At 40.4% G+C, this 20,769-nt stretch overlaps 1 protein-coding gene across 1 annotated transcript in view; it reads left to right on the top strand.

Annotated features, from left to right (window-relative positions):
- mtnr1aa (melatonin receptor 1A a) overlaps window positions 1–19,834 on the top strand; it is a 62,191-nt gene extending 42,357 nt beyond the window's left edge. The window contains exon 2 of the mRNA XM_086295289.1: window positions 14,842–19,834. Coding sequence (XP_086151415.1) covers window positions 14,842–15,710 — 869 coding nt within the window. The 3' untranslated portion in view covers window positions 15,711–19,834. The remainder of the gene's footprint in view (window positions 1–14,841) is intronic.
- Window positions 19,835–20,769: the final 935 nt, after the last annotated feature.

Genomic DNA, 20,769 nt, shown 5'->3' with positions numbered 1-20,769 from the left:
ATCATAGCAGGTGTCCATCCTATTATAAACAGAGGCAGTTTAAGATATGGGATGGCAGTCATGTCCATCTTTTCGACATGTTTAACTTTTGTAACCACTGAGCTATTGTAGGAGAGTTAGGTTTCACCCAGTTAATGGTAATCAGTTTTTCTTGCAATCATAAATAAAACATGTAAAATATAGCACATATATATGGTAAAGTTTGCACTTTTATAATGTTTGCAGTTCCAGGACATGTGGCTATGGTCCCTAACCACACTGCATTTTCTTCAGCAATTGTTATTACCCATATTTTTAACAATGCTTGTCCTTGGAGGAGCCCTGGAGAACCTCATTTTTACTTTCCAGTCAAATTATTTTCATGGCTGGCTCCCAACCCCCCTGTAACAGCCAAAACAAACATCCTAGTGTTGCGATGTCCAAGTGTCATCATCTATAGTTGTAACGCGCTCTAATTTCCCACTGACCTGTAACATGTAAGGTGTTTTCTTGATGTCATTAACAATTTGTAAATATGAGATAATTGATTTGCTTTATTGTTACAAGTCGGGATGCATGTATCATATGAGTCTCAATATGAGTTGGATTCCTTTGGATACTGTCCCTGCCTGTGTGTGTTTTAATGCAGTGTCTGATTTGTAGATATCTAGACAAGCCTTATTTTTTTTCATTTAACATTTTTTGAATAACTCTGAGCTAACCACCTGTAACACCCTGTTGTAATCTACACAGTGCTGCAGTCCACATACTAATCTGACTCTGCAAGTCAAATAGGTATTTGTGCTGTTATACTTTCAGATAACCACGGTACTTATCTCATACCATTTTGGCTGCTGTGTTAGTTATATTGTTGCACAAATGGATAATGGAGCCTTTTTCATTCTTAAAAATCTCAATGTGGCAAGATGTATTTATGTAACACTACAAATAAGCTTTTGTATTGTTGTGGAGATTCTGTGGTCACCGAGTGTGAAGTGAAGAGTTTATTACCCCCTTTGCCACTGTTTCATAATTGCTTTTTATTTCTACTACAGAAGTATTAAGTTTGTCTGCTGGGAGATGCACATTATTAAGAACTAAGTGAGGCTGCACTAAACCGGACTCCGTTTTCAGCCAAATAAAAATACATCATACACTGTGCTGCCCCGTGTTCTCAGGAACTGCCATTCCTGTTTTCGCACTTTTGTGAGATTGAAATCTTTTGTGTGTTTGTTGGTCAGGAAAATACAGTCATTTATAATTGAAATTCAAAGTGCAAGATGTGTTTATATACACATTTATATGTTGTTTACATAAAATATATTTCTATACTTACATGATACATTAACAAATAAGTTATGATTCTCAGCTCATTTATTCTGACCTCAGTCACAACATCAGTCGACGAAATGCCTGGTTTGGTTGTGCAGTTTGGACAGAGTGACACATAATATACAGCTTGCATATTCAGACCGACTCCCCCTGCTGCTGACCTTCAGCACATACACATTATTTTATAAGGAGGCTCTTATGGGAGTAAAGTCGCTGCACTCTATAGCAAAATCTGTAACTGGGACATGGCTTGTAGTGACCATGGCTGTAGTATCTATGACAAAGAACTACATAACTATCTATGGCAGTAGTGCATGACATGTTTAAAGTGGAACCTCACCTCCAAATTAAAATTACACATTTTTCTTCTTACGCGGAGTCCTGATTTTGTAGGTCTAAAGCTATTTCTCCATCGAGATTGTTTTAGTGAGTTTTTTATGACAGCTATGTAGCTAACATTACAGCTCAGCTGAAGGTCCTTTAATGCTTAGAAATGAAATACTTACTACACAGAGTTACTCAAAACAAGGTTTGTGGATTTTGTTTTATTTTTATAGTAACTTGATCGTGATTTCTGAATATATGAATGACATTGCTCGTGATTTTCTCGAAAAACTTCTGGATCTGGGAAAAGGCAGACATCTCTGCGACTGATGTCTTCAATGCTGAGCAGCTCCTACCTAAACAATTTAGATAAATAAGACTTCAGGCCAGAGAAAAAAAAATCTGGAGAGAAATGTCACTTTAAATAACAAAATGCAGTCTTCTCCCATCATGTTACCATAGGGCTAAAGGTAATTCTTCTTTTGGTCTGTTATTAATTGCTGTCTTTGTTGAATACTAAAATGTTTTTCTTGTAGTTGAAGATAAAAATGGGCAAATTAACAAACTCCAAACAGAGAGAAAAAGAGCTGCTGTTTTTTGTATTATTATTATTAAGACAGCCAAATTTATTGCTTCTTTCATTTGCATAACCCTTTTTAGCTTTCTAGCATAATGGTAAAAGGGTATTCTAATGATCAGTAAGCCTTTTTATATAACAAACATGCCTTAGGTAACACAGTGCTCTATTGGAACAAAGCAGTTTTGATGCTGAAAACAGGCCCCCGCACTCTGAATAAGATAAGATAAGAGATAAGATAGAACTTTATTAATCCCTCGGGTGGGTTCCTCTGGGAAATTCGATTTCCAAAAAAGCACAGCACCGACAGAAGTTACAGAGTTATACACACACACATATATATAAATACAGAGACAATATAAATAAAATATACGAATAACACCCCAATAAAAAAATGTGTATAAAATGTAAATAAAAACACAATTTTCTTAAACAGATATTTAATTGAAAATAAATTGTAGAAAACATCTAGTGTTTAAACTGGGATTTTTACTGTTTCATTAAGACTATTTGCATTTTGAATTAGTTGGCTGCAACAAATCTCAAAAACATTGCAACAGGCTGGTAAAGTAACTGCTACTACAAATAAACAGCTGGAGGAACATTTCACAGCTAATTAGGTTCACTGGCAACAGGTCAGTCACTTGACTGGCTATAAAAACAGCCTCTTGGAGAGGCAAAGTTTCTCAGAAGTAAAGTTTTGAAAACAAAAAAACCCTACAAATTGTGAAAAAGTTTCAGAACATTTTCCCACAGCGTACAGTTATGAAACTTTGAATTTCTCATCATCTACATACATCTGGATAGTCTGGAGAAATCTCTGTGTGCAACCTACCAGGCCACAAATCAATAGTGAATGACTGTGATGTTCAGGGCCTCAGGCAGCACTGCATTACAAACAGACATAACTCTGTAATGAAAATCACTGCATGAGCTCAGGAACACTTCCAGAAATCGATGTCTGTGAACACAGTTCGCTGAGCCATCCTCAAATGCTGGTTAAAGCTCTTTTATGAACATGATCCAGAAACCCAACCATTTCTTCTGGGCCAAAGCTCATTTAAGAAAGACTGAGGCAAAGACTAAGGCCAGCAGAAGAAGTCTGAAATTACATGACATGAAATTACAATAACATGGCTTCATAGCAGACGGGTCCAGGTGCTGAACTGGCCTGCCTGCAGTCCAGAACTTTCACAAACTGAAAACATTTAGCCCAGTTTAAACAACTGATATGTTTTCGATGTTCTATTCTATAAAACTTTTAATTTGAATTTTACAAAGCGTCTACAAGCACCCAAATATGAAGCCTTATGTTGTGCTGTTCGCTAGCAGACGGTACACAGAGTCAACTCACTCAAGAGAAACGATGCTTATGAAAAAGTCCAGTTGATTAAAAGTTGATGAGTTCTTGGCTTAGACTTAATTCAGTGCTAATGCCCAATTATGGGCAATAACCGTGTAATTGGTCTTCCCTCTGACTTGGCCAGAGTTTATGTTGGTGTCTGCCAGAGAGTTCATCATTGTCTGCTAGGACCCACTGTAATGATCTAGTAGCTGATTAGGGTAAACAATCACATGCTGATTAGTACATGGTTATAATGAGTCTAAGGTTTTAGGCCTGTTTGAATTAATAACGTTAACTAGGATGGATAATTTGAGCTGATAGGAGGGTAGATCTTTCATATCACTGCAATGGCTTCAGGAGAAAAAAGTGACCGCCCTTGTATGACCCAGTAGAATCCAGCTCTTCAATCCCTTTGGAAAATATGTAGAAAGACCTTGGTATAGCTGCTCAGAGACACTTTGCATTCAGCCTGTCTGAACTAAACTAACTGCTCAGAACAACTGGATAAAATCCAAATTCAGATGTTTCAGGGTAAGGGAGTCATTACTACGAAAATTAGCATTGACTTAGATTATTGAAAAAGTAATTTAGATGGTATGCCATGTCTGGGGATCAGTTCAAAAATCACCATATTCGCTTCTGAGATTATGCTGCGACACCGTAACATGTGGGAAAAGTCAAGCTGACATTAAATGAACTGTGTATCTTCTCAGTTTAGCAGACTGTGCCAAAATTCATTGCAAGCTACATTGGCAAAAAAAAAAAAATGCTCAGATGGGCTTCACTTCTGCCTAAGTCCTAATAGAAACTGGTTTAAAGTGTGGGATTGCAGAAATGGAAAAGGGACACTGCACCAGGCCATATCTCTCCTCGAGCCAAATGAAAACTCAGAGTGATGCGTCAATCACAGGACTAGTCACAGTGACAGAGTCAGTGAGTGAGAGAGTCCAACAGCCAAAAGAGCCACCTGCCTGTAAGCATTTCACCTTGTCAAGGTCAAGGCTGTTACAGTTTTTTCTGATTGCTTAAGCACATGTTATGTAACTATTGGCTAATTTAGCAAAACTCTACACACAAATAAAACAACCTGTCACCCAATTATCCAAACATTGTAGTTCTCTTGCAAAAGCAAACACAGCTAGATTAACTCTTCACACCTTCGTAAAAATGGTGTTTCCGTATCAAACAGTACACACAAGCCATCATCTACTAAGCACACAATGCGCCAACTGCACACTGATGGTATGAATACAAAACACATCTGGCTTTTGCTTTCTCTGTGCACAAGGTAGGCTATGTCAGTTTGAGCTCATACTTCTGTCATAGATCCATAAGCATAGAGGGATCCAAACTTCAAGTACTGCTGTTTATTCAAACACATCAAAACAAACACAAGTGTTTATTTCCAAGTATAGGATTATTTGCAATCGCCATAATGACTATATGGGTTACGTGGTCTGCAGTGAACATGCTTCCTCTCCCCCCTCCTCGTCTTCCTCTTGCTCCTCCTTGTCCTTGTCGTCCTCTTCATCCTACTTCTTCACCTCCACGTCCTCTTCCTCGGCCTCCTCTACTTCTCACTCTTTCTGCTCCCTCCATTGTACTCCGCACACACAGCTTACCTGTATTATAGTGCTTAGGCTGATTGCAAAGTGAACTAATTATCTAAGAAAGTTTTCACATGTGAAAGTGTGCCAGACAGTTGGCAAATTAGTGTTAATGATAGCCATACATGTGTATACTTTTGCTAGGAGTGTGTTGGAAATTTGGTAGTTGAGTGTTGTGCAGTGAATTGTGCCTACAGTCTTGCAAAGTGTGTGTTACAAAATTGCAAACTGAGTGCAAAGCAGTTTTTGTGCTTTTAGTTTTGCACACTCAGTGAGTGGTTTTGCTATAAGTCTGAATAGTTTTAGAAATTGTGCTACAGGAATCACAGTTAGTGTTTAGGCATTCGGTAAAAACTGTAAGCACATTTTTTGTAACTATTGGCTAATTTTGCAAAACTCTTCACACAAATAAAACAACCTGTCACCCAATAATCAAAACATCGTAGTTCTCTTGCAAAAGCAAACACAGCTAGATTAACTCTTCACACCTTCGTAAAAATGGTGTTTCCGTATCAAACAGTACACACAAGCCATCATCTACTAAGCACACAATGCGCCAACTGCACACTGATGGTATGAATACAAAACACATCTGGCTTTTGCTTTCTCTGTGCACAAGGTAGGCTATGTCAGTTTGAGCTCATACTTCTGTCATAGATCCATAAGCATAGAGGGATCCAAACTTCAAGTACTGGTGTTTATTCAAACACATCAAAACAAACACAAGTGTTTATTTCCAAGTATAGGATTATTTGCAATCGCCATAATGACTCTATGGGTTACTTGGTCTGCAGTGAACATGCTTCCTCTGCCCCCAGCATCTGGTCATCTAGCAATTCTGTAAAGTAACAATTTCAGTATTTTTACATCAATGGTACTGGTGTGTTTCTCATTGGCATATGGCAGTGCTACAAATCTTTGTGCGAAGTGACTGTACTCAACGATTCTCATTTCAAGATGTCCTTATGGTGCTTGCTACAGTGTAGCGGCTCGAGTTAGGCTGGACCCGTTGGCCAGCTACCCTCAGGGTCATTCCACGGTTGATTACATGGTCCACTATTGTAGCTCTGATGTCATCAGCAATTCTATTTCTTACTCTTCCTACCCTTCCTCTCCCCCCTCCTCATCTTCCTCTCCCCCCTCCTCGTCTTCCTCTTCCTCCTCCTTGTCCTTGTCGTCCTCTTCATCCTACTTCTTCACCTCCACGTCCTCTTCCTCGGCCTCCTCTACTTCTCACTCTTTCTGCTCCCTCCATTGTACTCCACACACACAGCTTACCTGTATTATAGTGCTTAGGCTGATTGCAAAGTGAACTAATTATCTAAGAAAGTTTTCACATGTGAAAGTGTGCCAGACAGTTGGCAAATTAGTGTTAATGATAGCCATACATGTGTATACTTTTGCTAGGAGTGTGTTGGAAATTTGGTAATTGAGTGTTGTGCAGTGAATTGTGCCTACAGCTTTGCAAAGTGTGTGTTACAAAATTGCAAACTGAGTGCAAAGCAGTTTTTGTGCTTTTAGTTTTGCAAACTCAGTGAGTGGTTTTGCTATAAGTCTGAATAGTTTTAGAAATTGTGCTACAGGAATCACAGTTAGTGTTTAGGCATTCGGTAAAAACTGTAAGCACATTTTTTGTAACTATTGGCTAATTTTGCAAAACTCTTCACACAAATAAAACAACCTGTCACCCAATAATCAAAACATCGTAGTTCTCTTGCAAAAGCAAACACAGCTAGATTAACTCTTCACACCTTCGTAAAAATGGTGTTTCCGTATCAAACAGTACACACAAGCCATCATCTACTAAGCACACAATGCGCCAACTGCACACTGATGGTATGAATACAAAACACATCTGGCTTTTGCTTTCTCTGTGCACAAGGTAGGCTATGTCAGTTTGAGCTCATACTTCTGTCATAGATCCATAAGCATAGAGGGATCCAAACTTCAAGTACTGGTGTTTATTCAAACACATCAAAACAAACACAAGTGTTTATTTCCAAGTATAGGATTATTTGCAATCGCCATAATGACTCTATGGGTTACTTGGTCTGCAGTGAACATGCTTCCTCTGCCCCCAGCATCTGGTCATCTAGCAATTCTGTAAAGTAACAATTTCAGTATTTTTACATCAATGGTACTGGTGTGTTTCTCATTGGCATATGGCAGTGCTACAAATCTTTGTGCGAAGTGACTGTACTCAACGATTCTCATTTCAAGATGTCCTTATGGTACTTGCTACAGTGTAGCGGCTCGAGTTAGGCTGGACCCGTTGGCCAGCTACCCTCAGGGTCATTCCACGGTTGATTACATGGTCCACTATTGTAGCTCTGATGTCATCAGCAATTCTATTTCTTACTCTTCCTACCCTTCCTCTCCCCCCTCCTCATCTTCCTCTCCCCCCTCCTCGTCTTCCTCTTCCTCCTCCTTGTCCTTGTCGTCCTCTTCATCCTACTTCTTCACCTCCACGTCCTCTTCCTCGGCCTCCTCTACTTCTCACTCTTTCTGCTCCCTCCATTGTACTCCGCACACACAGCTTACCTGTATTATAGTGCTTAGGCTGATTGCAAAGTGAACTAATTATCTAAGAAAGTTTTCACATGTGAAAGTGTGCCAGACAGTTGGCAAATTAGTGTTAATGATAGCCATACATGTGTATACTTTTGCTAGGAGTGTGTTGGAAATTTGGTAATTGAGTGTTGTGCAGTGAATTGTGCCTACAGCTTTGCAAAGTGTGTGTTACAAAATTGCAAACTGAGTGCAAAGCAGTTTTTGTGCTTTTAGTTTTGCAAACTCAGTGAGTGGTTTTGCTATAAGTCTGAATAGTTTTAGAGATTGTGCTACAGGAATCACAGTTAGGGTTTAAGCATTCAGAAAAAACTGTAATACTGAGTGACTTGACTTTAAAACCCTGTAACAGGGTTGTTACAGTAAAGAGTAGCTGTAGAAGAGAGGGGGAGGCCACTAAAGTTGACGGTTAGCACGTTGTCTTTACACTTTCTCTGAACGTGGAAACATGTTTTCATTTGGTAGTACACACAGTTTTACTAACTGCACCCTTTTCCACACACACACACACACACACACACACACACACACACACACACACACACAGTGCTAGCTGTGACACACATTCATGTGTTTGTACTTCAAGGCTGTACTCAGTGGAATAAATAGGAACTGATCAAGTGTTTTGTTTTTTGTTCTGTTTTTTAAAAAAGTGAAAGGGGTCACTTTTTAGCCAACCTACAAAATTACAATCTCTCTCTGTTTTTTTTATCTTTCTGTTCTGATTATGTTCAATTTAACACTCTGTGGTATTTGCATGCTATCCTGTCCGGCACTGAGAGGTAGACAGACAAAGTTAGCTGCCAGCTGGTGAGCACTATGAAGCATTAAGCTGCTAAAAAGGCACATATTTCCCTGAGGAGTGGGTGGAGGCTGAAACATGGCTAAAGGGAGGGTGAATATTGGACATTAACATGACTATTGATAATAATAGTGAGTGCTGGATGTGTTAAGTGTAAAGAAGAAACCATTTCTTTGAGATAGGGCCATGAAGGTTTGGATTTTTCCCCCTTAGTAATAAACACTTTCATTTAGAAACTGGGTTTTGTGTTTACTTCTGTTATCTTTGTCTCATATTTTTGTTTGATGATCTGAAACCATTAAGTGTGACAAACATATAAAAAATGCCACTAAAGTGCTGTTTGTTTTGCATAACCTTTTTTTTATTGGTTTAGTGGATGAAGTGAAATGTGAAATGCTGTTGAACCATATGAAAGAGACAAAACAATAGATACACTGGACAATATAACACAATAAAGTTTAATAATAATACAAATCTGGACTCTATAAAACATTACGTGATTAATTCTACATTTCTATAAATCAATTTTTAGGTGAATTAGACTTCAATAATTTTAGCTACTTGTGCCAAAACTCTGGCAACTGCTTGTATTTGTGATAGCTATTTATTTGTACTTTTTTGTGGCAACTTCTCAACAAAAATTGTTGCCTGTGTTACCATGAAATTGGTTCAAAATACTTCTTTTACTCGTTGAACAGGTCAAAACTCAGGTAATACAAGTCTAAGTAAACAGGGAAGATGTTGTGGGGCCGTTTGTTCACAACTGTGTACGAAGCAAATTAGTTGTCACTGTTAAAAACAAAAAACAAAAAAAACAATCAGATGGATTTAATTCCATCACTGTGATCATCTCTCTTTGTCACTCTGTAAAACAGTCTAACCAGACCTTTAGCTAAACCTGGTTCCAATAATGGTAAACACATTTTCTCTTATGGACTGTTTGATTACTTAAATGTACAATGTGGAGGGTTTTAATCATGAACTATTTGTATATTGTTCACCATACTCACGCATGTTGTCGTACAGAAAAATACTACACGAAAGTCTACAGGTGCCTGTGGGGAAAAAAAGGAAAAAAAACTTTGTTTCTCAAGGTCCTCACAAAGATAGATGAACAAAAAGCGCACCACACACGTACATATATAGTAAAGCTCTCTTGCAGCCGTGGGATCTTGTGACAACAGCAGGTGCATTTAATTCCGTATAGAGGGCAGCCCAATGAGACATACAAAAGGACAAACTTAATTAATAGCCACATGCGATTCCTGGCAGTAGAATAGCATGGTTTATCGGAGATAACAGTGCCACTGAGCACCAATGTGCTTCTAATGCTTAGGTGAGACTGACAGGTCTGTCTACAGGTTTACAGGTTTGTGTCTGTAACTGGCTGCACAGAAGTCTGTGCAAACATTTAATTGCTTTGCGCACTGCAGTGATTGCAGAGATACATGTGATGCACCTTAGCTTCTCTGCGACATAGAATCCGTCTTATCATTTGTGACAAGCTGTCAATACATCTGCAAATCCGGGCTTGTCCTATGTTCATAAGCAGAACACATTCCACTGAGCCGAGTGAAAGCTAGGGAGAATGCCATGTGGCTTGATCTTAGGGTCCTCCAACATCGTCATCACAGGGGGTTCAAGCCAAAGTCCAGAGCTGTGTGCCTGCACACACAAGTGAGTGTGTTCCTGCAAGGTGTCATCAAATATTTATGCTTTTGTCTCTTTTGCTCATCATTGGAAAGAGGCTGAGAATTACAGTAATTTTCTGTCAGCTGTCATTTTGCAAAAGTGTGTCCCTCTTTAACAGGGTATATCATTTTCTCGTCATTTCTGGGGCAAAGAAAGCATTTGCATCCCATTGATTACTACCCAGTCTGCTGATCAGGGGTTTCAAACTTATTTTAGTTCATGGGCCATATACACCTCCAAATGTTTCCCTTCCTTTTACAGTTTTTTACAGACGCTAGGACACATTTCCCAATACTTAGGTCACGTTTGCAAAACTCCTCACACAGTGAGCACAACAGAAGTCTATGTGGGCTAAACTGAGGACCAGTTATCATTGTCTTGGCTCAAAATGAATTCAATGACTACATCTCTCAAATTTCATGAATTATCTTCTCACTCAGACACAACAACTGCCAAAAAGCTTTGTACGTACAGGACATTTTGCATGTGCTTACATACTGTTTTCAAAACTGTTAAACTCATGGTCAAAACAATAACACAATGCAAAACTTGAAAAGACAGCAAAATCCAACGGCAATATTTTATTGAAACATATTTTAAATCTAACAATGCAGTTTAACCAGCCACAGCTGATTCTCATTGTGGATGAACATCTACACAGTTGTTACTCCTTCAATTTTTCAACTCCTTCAATTCTGGCATGCCAGAAGATTCTTTCCTAGGTGTGTTGCCCTAGATGACATAAGATGTGATGTGGATGAGAACCTGTGGCCAAATGGAGAAGACCGAGTAGATTAGCATTACTATTGTATGTGTATCAGTGGATGGTGTGTATACAAATTCTTGTATTTTGGGATTACTTAGTGCAAAAAAATAAAAATACATAAACATAAATACATGATGTCTGATTCATTCCAGTAACATATATTGAAATTATAAACAGAGATGTGTCCTTGTTTTACACAGGAAAACACTGTGTAATGCTACATGTTGTTAGTGTTTTTTAGGTCATTGTTTTGTGGGTGACAAAGTGTGTTTGTCGGCTGTCAACCTTTGCTAGTGTTCTGGAGGAATGTGTTCATTTGAGACCTGAATGAAGTGTTTTGGTAGTTGTAGTGCATTTTGAATGTGAAATGAACTGCTTTGCCAGGCTGAGGGTCAGTTAGGAGAAATGTGTGAAGAGTTTTGCAAAAGTGACTTAAGTATTGAGAAATGTGTCCTAGCGTCTGTAAAAAACTGTAATACTGCTGGGTTTAAAGACTTTACTTTGGTGTGGTATGACAGGCCATCGGTACTGACTTGCCATACAACTTTCCTAATAGGAAATGGGCTGGTAGCACTTTATAGTTAATTTTGAGCACTCAGAGCACTTTGCATTAATTCTCTTTCCCCCAGTCACACATACAGCGATTTTATCTGTATACGTTTTTTTATATATGTCTCTCACACACACACTCTCTTTTTTTTTTTTTTTTTTTTGCCTGTCCCGTTTGGCTCTTTTGCCATCAGAATTGTTGTCTAAAGACAAAGAAAGATGCCCAACAGATTTACTTTACCAAATTGACCATCCCAGCCTTGCCATAATGGTCCATTTGATTCAACTTTTATTGTTTATTTTATTTTCACTTGAATACGGGACAGACTTGACTGGGGGAAAGAAGGGGAGAAAGAAAGAGGGAAAGAGAAACAGCTGAGAAGAGAGACGGGGGAGAAGGGCAAAAGACAAAAACCAACAGAACGGGCAGAGAAAAAAAAATGCATATATCATTCACCTGGATCACCTGCTGAGAAAGAAAAAAGAAAGCAAGCAGAAGAGAACAAGAGTAATAGAATAAACAACATCACAATGATATATGGGAATATGACAGTAAATATTAAATATTAAACATTAATGTCCAGCACATAAGATCAACAGAACACAGTGTGCTTTGAGGTAGGAGCCAAAAAGGGTGTAGTTTGTGGGTGTGATCACCCGTGTGTACACCTGTGAGCATGGACGCGCTTGTTTTTAAAAGGTTCCTTCATGTAATAATCTGCTAGAGGGTGTGGGGGGGCCACAGCCCCGTCCACCAAGGCATGAAGCAGGTATGGAGGAGATCAAGACTCCAGACATCCAGAGGCCCCCAGAACACAAGAGACCAAGGAAGACCAACAGAGGGGCAGCCGCGCCACTGTCCCGGAAAGAGCTGAGGAGAGTCCCAGATGAGGGCTCATTCAGCAGCCGCAGAGCAGAAGCCAGGGGGAGTTGCAGTGACGCGCCCGTGAGCTCCGCCGGCAGCCAGCTGTGCCTGAGTGACCGAGCCCCAGGCCGAGAGGCCGGGGGCACCCCACCTCCGAAGTGGCCCGAGCGAGCCCCAGGCTCCAGGCCCCGATAAGCGGCCGCCAAGGAGTGAGCCGGTGTGTACCTGGACGCCCATCCCCGGACACAAAGAACCACCAACGCACCGATGTCTGAGGGGGTCCACCACTGGCAGGGGAAGTGGTGGTAGGGGGAGATAGGCCTCCAAACCTTGGAGGGCCTGAGATGTCCCCAGAGAGGTGGCATCTGATACCCAACCTGACATATAGACACAGACATACAGGCACACACAGACACAAACATCCATTCCCACCCTCATGCTCTCATATGCACTTACTCCACACTCAACCAAGGTGGAGACAGACATAAAGAGACGCTGTACACACGATCACACTCCCCAAGCGTACTCTACGAACCGGGTCTAGGTACCCTTGCCCCTGGAGGGGGAACTGCACCCAGACCCAGGTGGACACACACACTCTCTGATGAATGTATCAGGGGCAACTTGGGGTTCAGTATCATGCCCAGCATCCTTCAGCCTCTGGTAATACAATTCTGTGTATGAAGTGGGGATCACATTTCGATTCATAGATGACCCTCTCTACCACTGGAACCACAGATGCTCCGAAACTAAGATATATATGAGGTGGCCCTGAGAGGTCAAATACACTTCACCTTACAAAAGAACCACTAGCAATTAAAAAAATGCTTCAAAAGCACACAAAACACAATAGAAATGATATACAGCTCAACAGAATGAGGAGAAAGATTTCACAAAAGAGGATGGAAGTGTTTTTACGGAGACAATAACGTGATGGAACAGCTGCACAAGTCACAACATAACAGCTGCATAGCTAATAGCAAACATGTATCTACAGAATCATGTGATTCATATAATTACCTAGTATCTTTCTCTTCCTCACAAAAGCGATGAATGCTCCTTGTTTTAAGTGTGTCTTCCTGTGCAATCCTCTCACAGCTGTTCTGTCACGTTAATGTCTCCCAAAATACACTTCCGTTGTGTTTTGGGAGATGTTATTTTTTTCTCCTTCCGCTGTGTTTTATTCACATTGCTGTTTTTTCACCCCTTAGCTGTAAAAAACTGATATTGTTGTCACCTCACCAGGCGGGCGGCGTGGGCAAGCTCGTGAATGCGGTACTCGAGAAGGAGGTCACCTAGGATTTAAAAATTCATACCATAGGTGTTTTACTGGTGTTTTCTTAAGTTACAGTGCAATCAACTGTTCAGGGCCTACATAGAATGATACAATTTTAAACAACCACTCTCATGGCAACATCGATTCATACCAACTTCCTCAATTCTTCCTGATGCAAAATTATGCCCTATTCTTTGCAATTTTGACATTCTCAAAGTCATCCAGTGGGACAGACTTGGTCCTTTGGTGGCTGGGTGTTTCCTGCAGACTGTATCTTTATAATCCCCACTTTAGATCATGCTTACCTTCCATGCGCACTGTAGAGTCCTTCCTGACAATTAGAAATATGCATTATTTTCATTATTCACTAACATCAAAAGGTAACAGCTGAATGTACGCTGATGTTCCCACATGCCAAATCATCGAGGGAAACTACTACTGTGTTTATGCATTCACACAAGCGCACATGTGCATATGCACACATACAATACCAAACTACAGATGGATTCCCTCTCAACATCCAGCCTTGAGGCACTTTTCCTCTGGCTTAAGTTACAAAATTGCAAGAGAAACAAATGGATGTCTCTAAAGTATTGTGTTAGTGGGGGGTCTTCTTTGTTTTAGCACATTTGATTACATCTATTTTAATTAAGGCCAGCTATCATAGCCAACACGCAATGGGTTCAGATTTTCAAAAGGATTGTCATTTCCACTGGGCAGATTTTGCCTTTAATGCTGTAAGAAATGAGGAGCCTTGCATCTTGTGTCAGATGATCACATAGAAGATCTTCTCAGTGATATTTATACAAATTGTAATTCTGTGTTCTTGCTCAATTTAAAAGATTCTGACTCAGGGGAAAGATGGGAATTAGCAGCAGAGCTTTATCCATGTCTTAAATGATCCAATCCAAAGTCCACAGGGGTGACATCAACAATACTTTATCAATGATGCGGTTTTCATGCCGTCATATTTGTTCTGTACTCGTTTCTTTCTTCATAATAAGTCACAAGACTCCCAGAAAGGTGGGGAAAACTAAACATGTTAAAGCGAGGAACATTTGGCAGTCTCTGGATATAATGACTCCATGTCTCCTTTAATTGAATGTTGAGTCTGTTCTCAGTTGGTCATCCATGTCTCTGCTGTTTGTGTTTTCGATAGGGAACATCTTTGTGGTGAGCCTGGCAGTGGCAGACCTTGTGGTGGCCATCTACCCATACCCTCTGGTCCTCACCTCCATCTTCCACAATGGCTGGAACCTGGGTTACGTCCACTGCCAAATCAGCGGCTTCCTCATGGGTGTCAGCGTCATCGGCTCCATCTTCAACATCACCGGCATCGCCATCAACCGATACTGTTATATCTGCCACAGCCTCAAATACGATAAACTGTACAGCGACAAAAACTCTGTCTGCTATGTGTTGTTAATCTGGGCGCTGACTGTTGTTGCCATCGTGCCCAACCTGTTTGTGGGCTCGCTTCAGTACGACCCGCGGGTTTATTCCTGCACATTTGTTCAGTCGGCTAGCTCCGCGTACACCATCGCCGTGGTCTTCTTCCACTTCATTTTACCCATCATGATTGTCACCTACTGCTACCTGCGCATTTGGATATTGGTCATACAGGTAAGGAGACGGGTCAAGCCAGACAATCGACCCAAGTTGACGCCACATGACGTTAGGAACTTTGTTACCATGTTTGTGGTGTTTGTGCTCTTTGCTGTGTGCTGGGCACCGCTAAACTTCATCGGACTGGCTGTAGCGATCAAACCGGAGGTTGTGATTCCCCTCATCCCTGAGTGGTTGTTCGTGGCCAGCTACTTCATGGCCTACTTTAACAGCTGCCTTAATGCCATTGTGTATGGCGTGCTGAACCAGAACTTCCGGCGCGAGTACAAGCGTATTGTAGTGTCAGTGTGCACGGCTCGCATCTTCTTCCAGGACAGCTCGAATGACGCAGGGGAGCGGCTCAAGAGTAAACCGTCACCGCTCATGACCAACAACAACCAGGTCAAAGTGGACTCTGTCTGAAACAGAACTCAGAGACATAAAACCAATATACTGAGAGTATGAGGAAGAAAAGGAAAAAAAGCTGAGTAAGAAAAATACCAAATATAAACCACAAACAGCTTCTGTCGGGAGTCATACGGTGCTATCTGATCTCTGAACAATCACAGCAAGAACAGGGGTGCGTAACATCTTTGTCTCTGATCAAGCACTTTTGTTTGACTCTGCAGTCCCTGTAGTACAAAACAATATATGATGTCTGTTTTGTTTTCATGTTTACAATGATGATATAAATGTATCATTAAATATATAAGTATTTATTTTGTATGAAATGCCATGTAAATACACAATATATCAGGTTCCGGTTTCAAAAGAACAAAAAGAACATTTTATGAGGCCACTAAAATAAGATTTCTACAAATCTCGGTTGAAAAGATACTCGCAAGTTTGTAAATGGAGTTAACCAATTTTAATAACCTCATTCGTGACACTGTAACACTAACTGAGTGCAAGCAGTGTGGCTTGCTGCTGTGTTAGTGTAACCTACAGTACCGTCCATTACATTAGGTGGAATATATTCTTTAGTAAAGACAATATCTCTCGCTCTCTCTCTGTCTCTGCCACATTATGTGCTCATTATACTGTATGCATGGATATTGGAAATTATTCATATGCAAAATAAAATCTGATACTGACGGCGTTTTTGCATTAGCCCTGTGTTCAGTGTACTTACCGATGCTCGTTTTACTACAATTCTGGTTTATTGGGGGTGTTTTCTTCTTTCCTTTGGCCATCATGTGTTACAGTTATAAATGGCTTTAAACAGTAACTTTGTTTGCTGCAGTCTTAGCCTCTAACCCTCTCAAATGACCAGTTTGTTTCAGGACACTGCATTGGCCTGTAAATGATGTAGTTTGGTTTGTCCTCTATTCATATTTTTTTTTGCCAGTGTGACAGCTCTGCTACAAATCTGCCTGGGTAACTGGGATTTCACACACGGTGGAACACAGTCATCATTACCTGTAAAAGCATCCAATGGATATGATATGGCAAGGTTATGTAGCAAGTGCTTAGTTTTGTCTGCATTGTCTGAATGATATGAGTGGCGGTTAAACGTATAAGCTCATAAGGTTCTGTCTGCAAACAAATTTTTAGGTGAACTAATGAAAATTGTGCCCTTCACTGTGCCCTTCACAGTGGGAAGAATTCTGCAATGCGTAAGAGTCCGGGACAGTTTAGGCTACTATGCATCAGCACTTGCATGCGTGTTGCATAGTGTGCGTGGGCTACCCGGTTAGTGGAGCACAAAGAAATAATGCACCGCAGAGGAGAGTGGCCCAACCATGCATTTGAAATCCACTTGGCTTACATAACAGCAGCTGACCATCATCCTCAAAGCAAGAGCTAAAAGAGCCAGCACCCACAGGACTCCCTGCCCCCTTCTCAATCCGTTTAATCCCAAGAGCTGTGTGCGGTAGGAAGGAATGAATGGGTTGGGGATGAGCAAATGTAAAAATCCCAGGGATTTACACTGCCCCCAAACAGAGTCATACAGTAATCTGAGGCCAGTGATTTTTATAGCAAGGGATGCAACAAAATGGAAAAGGAAAATCAGGTGTTTCATGTCACTGATTTAGGCTTGTCTTTATTTACTGATTCAGTGTCCAAAAAAAGACCATAAAATGTGGTGTTTACTATGGCGAGGCCATGAAAAACTCAAACAGAGCACTCAAAGTTCTGCAGTCTGTCCAAACTTTAGATGGAAAAGAAAGTAAATCACTGCAAATTGATGTTGTCTGGGGAAAAAAATATGAATACACTGAACATGTCTTAAAAAAAAAAAAAGACAGGAACAAAATAGAATAAGTCAAACTGGACAGAAAACAGTTCATCCAAAAATACACCAACAAAAACACAGCATATGTTCTTAATGTCTGTCTCTGCACATTTGGATTCAAGCCTACCTTGAAAAACCTTTGAAAGTCAAACCGGTTTTGCAAAAATGTTTACTATTGTAAGTGTGATTAAAACAAAATAGTAGTTAAGCCTTATACAGGGAGTGCAGAATTATTAGGCAAGTTGTATTTTTGAGGAATAATGTTATTATTGAACAACAACCATGTTCTCAATGAACCCAAAAAACTCATTAATATCAAAGCTGAATGTTTTTGGAAGTAGTTTTTAGTTTGTTTTTACTTTTAGCTATTTTAGGGGGATATCTGTGTGTGCAGGTGACTATTACTGTGCATAATTATTAGGCAACTTAACAAAAAACAAATAAATACCCATTTCAATTATTTATTTTTACCAGTGACACCAATATAACATCTCCACATTCACAAATATACATTTCTGACATTCAAAAACAAAACAAAAACAAATCAGCGACCAATATAGCCACCTTTCTTTGCAAGGACACTCAAAAGCCTGCCATCCATGGATTCTGTCAGTGTTTTGATCTGTTCACCATCAACATTGCGTGCAGCAGCAACCACAGCCTCCCAGACACTGTTCAGAGAGGTGTACTGTTTTCCCTCCTTGTAAATCTCACATTTGATGATGGACCACAGGTTCTCAATGGGGTTCAGATCAGGTGAACAAGGAGGCCATGTCATTAGTTTTTCTTCTTTTATACCCTTTCTTGCCAGCCACGCTGTGGAGTACTTGGACGCGTGTGATGGAGCATTGTCCTGCATGAAAATCATGTTTTTCTTGAAGGATGCAGACTTCTTCCTGTACCACTGCTTGAAGAAGGTGTCTTCCAGAAACTGGCAGTAGGACTGGGAGTTGAGCTTGACTCCATCCTCAATCCGAAAAGGCCCCACAAGCTCATCTTTGATGATACCAGCCCAAACCAGTACTCCACCTCCACCTTGCTGGCGTCTGAGTCGGACTGGAGCTCTCTGCCCTTTACCAATCCAGCCACGGGCCCATCCATCTGGCCCATCAAGACTCACTCTCATTTCATCAGTCCATAAAACCTTAGAAAAACCAGTCTTGAGATATTTCTTGGCCCAGTCTTGACGTTTCAGCTTGTGTGTCTTTTTCAGTGGTGGTCGTCTTTCAGCCTTTCTTACCTTGGCCATGTCTCTGAGTATTGCACACCTTGTGATGTTGCAGCTCTGAAATATGGCCAAACTGGTGGCAAGTGGCATCTTGGCAGCTGCACGCTTGACTTTTCTCAGTTCATGGGCAGTTATTTGGCGCCTTGGTTTTTCCACACGCTTCTTGCGACCCTGTTGACTATTTTGAATGAAACGCTTGATTGTTCGATGATCACGCTTCAGAAGCTTTGCAATTTTGAGACTGCTGCATCCCTCTGCAAGATATCTCACTATTTTTGACTTTTCTGAGCCTGTCAAGTCCTTCTTTTGACCCATTTTGCCAAAGGAACGGACGTTGCCTAATAATTATGCACACCTGATATAGGGTGTTGATGTCATTAGACCACACCCCTTCTCATTACATAGATGCACATCACCTAATATGCTTAATTGGTAGTAGGCTTTCGAGCCTATAAAGCTTGGAGTAAGACAACATGCATGAAGAGGATGAAGTGGCAGAGAAAAGGACATTAAAGAAACTGATGGACATTATGAACAATGCTGGGCATCCTCTGCACACGGCCATAAACAATCAGAAGAGTCTGTTCAGTGACAGGTTGCTTCTCCCCAAGACAAGAACTAACAGACTTAAAAACTCCTTTGTCCCACACGCCATCAAACTGTTTAACTCCTCTCTGGAGGGGAGAGGGAGGGGAAACAGGAGGACAAAGGAGGGGGGAACAACTAAGCTGTAGTGCCTCTTCACCTCACTGTGCAATACCTTGTGCAATACTTTTTGTAAATAGTCAACAGTGCAATAGACTCAATACTTGAAATGTGCAATTCACTTGTATTTTTATTTTTTATTCCTATTTATTCTATTTATCCCCTTTGTATATTTTATTTATATTTGTCTCTGTATTTATATATGTGTGTGTGTGTGTGTGTGTGTGTGTGTGTGTGTGTGTGTGTGTGTGTGTGTGTGTGTGTGTGTATATATATATATATAACAATTCTGTAACTGTAACTTCGGTCGTTGCTGTGCTTTTTGGAAGTCGAATTTCCCAGAGGAACCCACCCGAGGGATTAATAAAGTTCTATCTTATCTTATCTTATCTTAAGTGGACAAAATTCTCATTTGCCTAATAATTCTGCACTCCCTGTAGACTTGAAGTCAATCATGTAAAGAAATATCCCAACATCCCATGTAAACTGTCGACTTGTTTGATATATTTGGATGAGCAAACATTTAAAACAGCCTAAAAATATGTAAGACACTCAAACAAGTAGAATTCAACAACACAAAATGCAACGGGATATTTAATGGAAAAAAGCAAATAAACCTGCATTTATCAGGCTTCAAAATAATATAAGCAATGTGGTGTGACACTTGTTGGCACCAGTTCTTAGGTACAGTTGTTTAAGTGCTCATTAACATATTTACCTAATCAGCTATTCACATGGTAGCAACTCAGTGCATTTAGACATGTTGAGACAACCTGCTGAAGTTCAAAGCTAGCATAAAAATGGAGAAGAAAGTTGATTTAGGTATTCAGAAGAGTACTTCTGAACCCATAAGTTCATGCTGAACCTTAAAGTAAATGAGCTACAGCAGCTGAAGAGCACAATATAAGCCATTCCTGTCAGCTAAGAGCAGGAAACTGAGGGAAAAATGGACAACCAACTGAATCAATTAAACACCACATCTTGCATGAGTATTGTTGCGGACCATTTTCATCTTTTTAGGACCAAAGTTTACCCATCTTCTGATAGTGACTGCTTCAAGCAGAATAACAAACCATGTCAAAAAAGCTCAAATCTTCTTTAACTGGTTTCTTGAACATGATAATGAGTTCACTGTGCTCAAATGGCCTCTACAGTCACCAGATCTCAATCCAACAGAGCACCTTTAGGATGCGGTGGAACAAGAGGTTTGCATTGTAGATTTACAACTGACAAATTTTCAGCAACTGTGCCACAAAGAATTTAGGCAGTTTTGAAGGAAAAAGAGGGGCCCAACCCAGTGTTGCCCAACCCAG

The sequence above is a fragment of the Aulonocara sp. 'chitande type north' Nkhata Bay genome, linkage group LG6 (genome assembly GCF_057382095.1).
Source record: "Aulonocara sp. 'chitande type north' Nkhata Bay isolate Kocher_YH1m ecotype deep benthic linkage group LG6, A_spYH_male_GT1.1, whole genome shotgun sequence".
In the NCBI taxonomy this organism is placed as follows: Eukaryota; Metazoa; Chordata; class Actinopteri; order Cichliformes; family Cichlidae; genus Aulonocara; species Aulonocara sp. 'chitande type north' Nkhata Bay.
This window is presented reverse-complemented; position numbering and strand designations above follow the sequence as displayed.